Source organism: Scylla paramamosain, chromosome 29 (assembly GCF_035594125.1).
Source record: "Scylla paramamosain isolate STU-SP2022 chromosome 29, ASM3559412v1, whole genome shotgun sequence".
In the NCBI taxonomy this organism is placed as follows: domain Eukaryota; kingdom Metazoa; phylum Arthropoda; class Malacostraca; order Decapoda; family Portunidae; genus Scylla; species Scylla paramamosain.
This window is the reverse complement of record NC_087179.1, coordinates 1,448,159-1,457,479: the sequence shown is the minus strand read 5'-3', so window position 1 is coordinate 1,457,479 and position 9,321 is coordinate 1,448,159. Positions and strand designations below refer to the sequence as shown.

The window sequence follows — 9,321 nt, the reverse complement described above, 5'->3', positions numbered from 1 at the left end:
TGTGTAGGACATATAAAGAAAACAGAACAGCAGTACAGAGAAAGTGACATTGTTATTAATCATATGCTCAGGAATTTTATCGTGAATTTGGAGGAGATAAGCAGTGAAGAGAGAGAGAGAGAGAGAGAGAGAGAGAGAGAGAGAGAGAGAGAGAGAGAGAGAGAGAGAGAGAGAGAGAGAGAGAGAGAGAGAGAGAGAGAGAGAGAGAGAGAGAGAGAGAGAGAGAGAGAGAGAGAGAGAGAGAGAGAGAGAGAGAGAGAGAGAACCCGGATATAATTGCAGCCTTCCTACATGAGTCAGTTCCAGAAAACTTCGGACATATGAAAGGTTAAACGAGGTGGCACCGACACGACAGGACCAGCGCGACCTTTGGTGGCATCGCTGTCGCCTTTCACAAGAGCCTGTCAGTCCAATCGTTCGATGTTCCTCTTCCAAATTATCTGGAGATGACATTCTTCAAGTTATGGGCTCAACATCACACTGCTATCCTGTTGTGTGTGTGCTGCCGCCCACAGTGGCAGGGTAGTGAGCCCGTAGTGTTCCTGCAAACTCACGTCGGTGAACTGCTGGAGCAACACACTTACGTCCATGTCATCATTGCTGGAGACCATCATCTGGTTGCAAGGTCCTTTGAACAATTGCTAATCTCCAATCACGTTGTCTTCCTCACACACATTTCCGGTTTATCTCTCGATCCTTTCGTCAGTGATCTACCGGATAGCGCCGTCACTTGTACTTCATTTGGTACTGTGGGATTGTCAGACCATATGGCTGTCTTCAGCCTGATGAAAGTCACATCTCAGAGGGATGGTCCGGTGACACGCACCAACTGTCTGTGGAGCAAAGCAGACTTGCAGGGTCTCTGCGATGCACTGCATGAAACGCCCTGGAGCAGCATCCTTGTTGGTGACGTAATAATCAGGTCAACAACTTTACACACACACACACACACACACACACACACACACACACACACACACACACACACTGCTAAGACATCAGGAGAAGTATGTCCCCTGCCATTCTTACACTGTTAATTCCCTTGATCAATCCTGATTCGGTTACCAGTGTAGAATGGAGGCTGATGAAAAGAGTCGTGCTTGGCGGCTTTACTCGCGTAATCCCACAGACACTAATAAGAAAGGCTTCAAGCAAACTTATGCAGCCATGCAACAAGTGCAACAGTGAGTTCAACGTTGCTGGCAGCAAAACCTGGTGGACCACACTCAAGCAGCACCAGCGCCTCACAACAGATGACGACATATCACCACTACACAAACCACATGATACAGTTGCTACTGAAAATAAAGACAAGGCTGAGGTACTCGTGTCTTATTTCTCCAAAAAAATAACAGTACCTTACCCTGAGCGCTAGTTCTTCTTGTACCAGTCCTTACATATGCGAGCTTATCCTCCTTCACCATTACAACTCAGGAAGTTCGTGAACACTTAGTCACAAATTAACACTCGGTCCCTACATCCTAAAGCGTTGTGCCTCTCAGCTGGCGGCACCTCTTACCATCACCTTCCAGCAATGCCTCACTACAGAAGTGTGACCCACCCTCTGGAAGGGCGCCGGAGTGGTGACAATCCACAAAAAAAGACAAGAGGATTGATACTAAGAACTACAGACCTATCTCCCTTTTCTCAGTTCTTGAAAAAAAATTCTGAAAGCCAGAATAGCTGAAAAAAAATAGCATCGTTTTTCGCCTCTCACCGTCTGCTCAGCAACAAACAATTCGGCTTCCGAACAAATAGGTTAGCGGCAAACCTGTTACATCAGCTCTCCACCGCCTGGCATAAGCCCCTCTACTAGGGAAAGGACACCTACGTTGTTGCTATCGACATAGCGGGAACATTTGACAGGGTGTGGCATCACGACCTCATCGTTAAGCTGAACACCTTGGGTGTTGGGTGTTGGCCGTCATCTGCTCCTACTACTGCAAGACTACCTGCTGGACAAATACCTCAGAGTGATGGTTAACGGACACTCTTCTAATGAATATCCAATTATTGCTCGTGTCCTACATGGAAGTGTTCTCGAGTCTCTCCTTTGGAATGCATTTTTTAATTATTTGCTCCATCTCATTGCATAGGCCCATGCATTTACCGCCGACTGCACTTTGACATTTCCCTGTGAAAGTAATGATCCTTGCACGACCGTAGAACACATCAACTTGGTCCTCCAGACCATTGTCTCTTGGGGTCGGCGATGGCAAGTGGACCTGGCTCCCGAGAAGACACAGGTGATGTTAGTTTCTCGGAGACATCGTCCCCCTGACACTCGCATCCTCACCATTCTATTCGATGAGTAGCCACTGCTTTTGCTGATGTTTCTTCCACACTGGGTGTGGAAGAGAACAGCACCCTGAGCCCCACTAGCCATGTCAAGACCATCGCCAGGAGAGCCGCCTGAAGTTGTGTCAGGCGCGTCTCTCATCTTTGTCTCTGCCGATCGCATAAAAGAGGTTATAATGTCTGGAATGGAAGGGTAGACTCTTTGCTCTTTTACCCAACCCAAACCTTCAAAACCTTGGTTTATCACAGCCTGTTTTCATGCCATACATGATAGAAAGTTGGCCCACAAAAGTAACTTGAGCCTTCCATCACCAGAATCTCATACGTTTTATATTTCTGTCTTTTTTCCAACTAGCCAAAAACTCTTTCATTAATAGAAAGTCTCAAAATCTTTCAAGCTCTAACTCCCCTCGTGAGTTCTGGCATCTAGCCAAAAATATCTCCAAAACTTTGCTTCTTCTTCTTTCCTTCCTTTATTTCAACCATATGGCACCACTGCTATCACATCTATTTCTAAAGCTGAACTCTTCGCTCAAACCTTTGCTAAAAACTCTACCTTGAGCGATTCAGGGCTTGTTCCTCCCTCTCCTCCACCCACCGACTATTTCATGCTACCTATTAAAATTCTTCGCAATGATGTTTTCATGCCCTCGCTGGCCTAAAACCTCGAGAGGCTTATGAACCTCTGAAACTGTGCCTCCGTGCTTGCACCTTGCCTAGCCAAACTCTTTCAAATCTGTCTGTCAACATCTACATTTCCTTCTTGCTGGAAGTTTGCTACATTCAGCCTGTTCCTAAAAAAGTTGACAGTTTTATTCCCTCAAACTACTGTTCTATTGCTTTAATTTACTGTCTATCTAAAGTTTTTGAATTTATCCTAAGCAGGAAGATTCTTAAACCTCTATCACTACACAAGCTTCTATCTAATCACCAGTATAGGTTCCGTCAAGGACGCTCTACTGGTGATCTTCTGGCATTCCTTACTGAGTCTTGGTCATTCCCTTTTAGAGATTTTGGTGAAACTTTTGCTGTTGTCTTGGATATATCAAAAGCTTTTGATAGAATCTGGCACAAACCTTTAATTTCCAAAATACCCTCTTACGGCTTCTATCCTTCTCTCTGTAATTTCATCTCAAGTTTCCTTTCTGACCGTTCTATTACTGCTGTGGTAGACGGTCACTGTTCTTCTCCTAAATCTATTATGAGTAGTGTTCCTCAAGGTTCTGTCCTGTCATCCACTCTCTTCTTATTATTCATCAATGACCTTCTAGACCAAACTTATTGTCCTATCCACTTCTACGCTAATGATACCACCCTGCACTTTTCCACGTCTTTTCATAGTCCAACTCTTCAAGAAGTAAACATTTCACGCAGGGAATCCAGAGAACGCCTGACTTCCGATCTTTCTAAAATTTCTGATTGGGGCAGATCACACTTGGTATTGTTCAATGTCTCAAAAACTCACTTCCTCCGTCTATCAACCCGACACAACCTTCCAGACAACTATCCCCTCTTCTTCAATGACACTCACCTGTCCCCCTCTTCTACACTGAACATCCTCGGTCTGTCCTTTACTCCTCTGACATGGAAACTTCACATCTTATCTCTAACTAAAACAGCTTCTATGAAGTTAGGTGTTCTGAGACGTCTCCGCCAGTTTTTCTCACCCCATCAGCTGCTAACTCTGTACAGGGGCCTTGTCCGTCCATGAATGGAGTATGCTTCACAGGTCTGGAGAGGTTCCACTCATACGGCTCCTCTAGACAGGGTGGAATCAAAAACTTTTCGTCTCATCAACTCCTCTCCTCTAACTGACTGTCTTCAGCGTCTCTCTCATCGCCGTAGTGCTGCATCTCTAGCTGTATTCTACCGCTATTTTCATGCTAACTGCTCTTCTGATCTTGCTAACTGCATGCCTCCCCTCCTGCCGCGGCCTTGCTGCACAAGGCTTTCTTCTTTTTCTCACTCCTATTCTGTCCACCTTTCTAATGCAATAGTTAACCAGTATTCGGAATCATTCATCCCTTTCTCTGGTAAACTCTGGAACTCCTTGCCTGCTTCTGTATTTCCACCTTCCTATGACTTGAATTCCTTGAAAAGGGAGGTTTCAAGACACTTATCCTTCAATTTTAAAGTACCGCTTTGGACCCTCTTATAGGACTGGCATCCCAGTGGGCTTTTTTTTTTAATTGGATTTTTGTTGCCCTTGGCCAGTGTTCCTCCTAAATAAAAAAAAATGCCCTCGCTGGCCTAAACCCTTGAAAGATTTATAGACCTGATGAGGTCTCTCCTATTGTTCTCTGAAACTTTGCCTCCGTGCTTGCACCTTGCCTAATCAAACTCTTTCATCTCTGTCTGTGAACATGTACCTTTCCGTCTTGCTGGAGGTTTGCTTATATTCAACCTGTTCCTAAATAGAGTGACCATTCTAATCCCTCAAACTACTTTCCTATTGCTTTAATTTCCTGCTTTCTAAAGTTTTGAATCTATCCTCAACAAAAAGATTCTTAAATATCTATCACTTCACAACCTTCTATCTGATCCCCAGTATGGGTTCCGTCAAGCGATTTTACTAATGATCTTCTGGCTTTACTTACTGAGTCTTGGTTATTTTCCCTTTTAAAGATTTTAGTGAAACTTTTACTATTGCCTTGGACATATCAAAAGCTTTTGATATAGTCTGGCACAAAGCTTTACTTCCAAACTACCCTGCTACGCCTTCTATCCTTCTCACTTGAAACACTTTAATCACTTTATTATATTTGTCTTTTAGATACATAGATATACTATATAAAATTAATGGCATAAGACAAACAGCCCTTCTTAAGCAAGGCTTTTTGGGCAAAAGAGGAGACAAAATAAAAAGAAAAAAGTTAAGGTAAAAAATAATAAGCAATTCACATTATATAAAAAAAAAAAAAGTCATCTCAAGTTTCCTTTCTGACCGTTCTGTTGCAGCTGCGGTAGACGGACACTGTTCTTCCCTAAATCTATTAACAGTGGTGTTTCTCAGGATCCTGTCCTGTCACCCATTCTCTTCCTATTATTCATCAATGATCTAAACAAAACTTGTCCTATCCACTCCTACGCTGATGATACCACCCAGCAGCACTTTACTATGATTTTTAGTGGACGTCCAGTCTTTCAGGATGTAAACAGTTCACACAGGGAAGCAAAAAAACACCTGACTTCTGGTCTCTCTATATTTTTTGATTGGGACAGAGCAAACTTGGTATTGTTCAAAGCCTCAAAAGCTCAATTCCTCCATCTGTCAACTCAACACATCATTCCAGACAACTATTCACTCTTCTTCAGTGACACTCAACTGTCCTCCTCTTCTACACTGAACACCCTCGGTCTGTCCTTTTCTCATAATCTAAACTGAAAACTTCGCACCTCATCTCTAGCAAAACAGCTTCTATGAAGTTAGGTGTTCTGAGACGTCTCCGGCAGTTTTTCTCCCCCCCCCCCTACTAACTCTACAAAAATCTTATCTGCCCATGTATGTAGTATGCTTCACTTTTATGGAGGGTTCCACGTCATACCGCTCTTTTGGACAGTGTGGAATCAAAAGCTGTTCTTCTCATCAACTCCTCTCCTCGGAGAGACTGTCTTCAGGCTCTTTCTCATCGCCTCAATGATGCATCTCTAGCTATCTTCTACCGCTATTTTCATGCTAATTATTCTTCTGATCTTGCTAACTAGGCCTACTCCCGCGGCCTAGCAGTACAAGACTTTCTTCCTTCTCTCACCCCCATTCTGTCCACCTCTCTAATGTAAGAGTTAACCACTATCCTCAGTCATTCATCCTTTTCTCTGGTAAACTCTGGAACTTCCCGACTGCTTCTGCATTTCCACCTTCCTATGACTTAAATTCCTTTAAGAGGGAGGTTTCAAGACACTTATCTTTCAATTTTAGATTGCCCGAATAAGCTCCAGACCCTATTCGGGGACCGGAATCTCGGAGGGCCTTTTTTTTTTTTAATTGGATTTTTTTTTTTTTTTGCACGTGGCCGGTGCCCCTCCTATATACAAAAAAAAAAAAAAAAAATAAGGACCGCCTTATGTGCAGCTCAAGTCCAGGTGAGAGTACACGACTCTCACTTGGTCGTCCTGCCCACCTTCCTACTTGGGCCTTCTTAATAAGGTCCAGAACAGAGCTAACGCTAGATACGTCTAAAGGCCCCGCCAGTCCAATCTTCTCTTCCTGTTCAACTCCTATAGCAGCACCGTGATGTTGCAGGATTGTGCGCCCAAAAGTAGGACGCATTCACATCTGGCTGCACTACGCCACCCATGGGCACATCCTCACGGCCACACCACCCGAGCTGCTATCACAAGGGGCTTTCAACTCATCATCCCTTTCGCCAGGACAAAAACGGTCCTCCGGTCCTTCCTTCTACGCTATATACGAATGTCGAATCAGTTCGTACAACAGACACAGCTTCACTGCACCAATTCCTTAAATATTTTCGAATCTGCTGTAAACACATTGATTAAACATCCTTAATAATGTAATAAAATACTGTATTTAAGTATCAGTGCTATTCTGCTTATTCATATCTACTTTTCATACGTCAAAGATAGCCCAGTAGCCCTGCTGGAGCTCTTGACAAAATAATACGTCTATAAGAGAGAGAGAGAGAGAGAGAGAGAGAGAGAGAGAGAGAGAGAGAGAGAGAGAGAGAGAGAGAGAGAGAGAGAGAGGTGGGATAGAAAATAAAAAATATAGAAACTAGGAGTAACCTCCACGAGGCATGTTCAAGTCTTGGTTGTTCCCTCGTGGGGTCACTGACGTGGAGCCTAATAATATCAAAGGAATCAATTGCAAATATTGAGCTGAGCGCGTTGAGTTCTGCAGGCGAATGGGAACAACAGCCTGTTAGGCGTCGCTGAGAGAGGAATATTGGGAAGAGTACAAGAGGCCTAGGAGGAAACAAGATCAACGCAATCAGCGGAAACGACTATATTTTGTCAGTGAGAATACAATGACCCTGTCCCAGAAGAGGGCGTGGGTAGCGCAACAGGCAGTGCACCGTCAAGATTTCCCACCAATGTTGAAGGAGGGATTGAGTCGCCCGTGTGTGTGTGTGTGTGTGTGTGTGAAGAGACAAGCGGCCGTGAACCAGTTGATGACTGCTGGCTTGTGCTGTACTTGTCGACCTTGACAAAGTGGAAGAGTTCGCCAAAGAGTTTATAGTGCCCTGTGAGAAGTGGACCCGGAAGTGTTGGTGTTTGGTGACGAGAATGTTGTGTTGGCTTGTTTGTTCACATGGTGAACAAACAGGAGAAGGCAAGGATTGTGGTGCTAACGAATAATGGGTGTCAGCGTTTTAAAAGGCTGCACACCACTTGCCTTAAGTTCTGTTAGCACTCGTTCTAAGAGCACACCAATTGTATCGAAAAGTCACTGCCACTTTGTACTAGATTTTTATCACTGGTTATCACTTACTGTAGGTGACGGTGGCAAGATAGATAATGGTAGCTTCTTGATTCTCTGATGAATATTTTTAGCTTGTAGTACGTGGGTAGTGGTTTAAATTATAGTTGACTGTGCGAGTAAAGGCACCACAACAGACAAATGTAATTTCTTGATTCATTAATGAACAGAGATGTACATGTGTGGTACAGAGACAAAGATTTCGAGGGACGTAACGATGCTTGACTCTCTGAAATATCTCTCTCAGATCTGAACTCTAGCTACGCATACAGGGTCTGTTTATGTGAAAGAGATGGATCAGGTTCGGGAATCTGAGATTAAAGGATGGCCAGTCAGGTGCCTGTAAATGGGGTGAAGGAACCAATGGCAGAGGTCGTTATTCTGACCAATGCCCTGCGATGGAGACAAAGGAAAGCACAATGCAGGTGTTTTCCTTAAGGACTGGCAGGAATGTAGGGAAAGTGTGATATTCCCTTGAGAGGGAGAGAGGAAAAAGAAAGGTTAAAAATAGATCAGACTGGCCACGTGAGGACAGTGAACGTGGAATACTGGCCAATTAAATATATGAGTAATGAATATATACATTTTTAATTGTTATGACTGATGCGACTGATACACCAGGCAGTGATTAAAGGAAGTCCAGAAAATATGCCGATTTGCCTTCTATGTGCTACAGTTTTTTTCGGTGCGGTCATGAGGCATGGCGCTGTCGTTATGACATGTGTTGAGTGGAAAAGAAACACAGAGTGGCTGGACGTGACTATAATGGTAGCAGGCGCACAGTAAGTGGGCGTGAGTCTGACTGACTCCCGCCACTGGCTGCGTCTTTGAGCCTGGCTCGCAGTTGCCAGCTCTCACAAGAAACTAAAACTCCTACATCTCCCCCTCAAGATTGTAAGGGGAACATACAAAATCTTAAGACAATGAGAAATACAAAACTGAGAAGTCCAAATGACATAAAGGAAAGTAATTATTGTGTCACGTAGTCCTCCAGCCACCTCGGTTGACGCCTGTGCCTCGGCTGTCGAGGCGGTGGAGGTGGAAGTGCTTCTGGCGTGAGTGGTTGCAGCTCTCGCGGTGAGGGGGGCGGCTCTGGCTGTGGCGCGGCCTCTTTCAAGTGGCCGTGAGTGCGTATAGATATCCGACCACTCCCGTCCATTCTTACAGCGTACTGGCGGTAAGGATGGACCTCGACGACGGTACCAGACTTACTCCATGCCTTGCTGGTCTGGTCCTGAACCCATACACGGGCTCCCGGCTGCAGACGACGTCGTCGACGGCGCTGGCCCGGGCTCTGTTGGCGTATTTCCTCGTGACGCTGTGCCATGAGTCTCTCTCTCTTCTAGGGTCTGCTGCCACTCGGGGTTGACTTTGTAGTTCTGCTTGGCTGTGGGGACTCCATCTCTCAGCTGTCTGCCTGTCGTCAACTGTGCGGGTGACATGTTCCCTCCCCGCAGCGGGGTATTTAGGTATTGGAGGAGAGCCAGCGACACCTTGTCGTTGTCTAGGCTGCCGCTGGTCCCCGTGTTGTCTCGCAACATCCTCTTGGCTGTCTTCACGGCCGCCTCCACGCGGCCGTTAGA

General features: G+C 45.1%; 1 protein-coding gene across 1 annotated transcript; it reads right to left on the bottom strand.

Annotated features, from left to right (window-relative positions):
• Positions 1-2,024: 2,024 nt before the first annotated feature.
• Positions 2,025-8,897, bottom strand: LOC135115796 (uncharacterized). The gene is made up of 3 exons (XM_064032811.1): positions 8,747-8,897; positions 2,297-2,448; positions 2,025-2,225 (listed from the first exon to the last, which is right to left on the bottom strand). Exons 1-3 carry the CDS (start codon positions 8,895-8,897, stop codon positions 2,025-2,027), a joined length of 504 nt encoding a protein of 167 aa, XP_063888881.1.
• Positions 8,898-9,321: the final 424 nt, after the last annotated feature.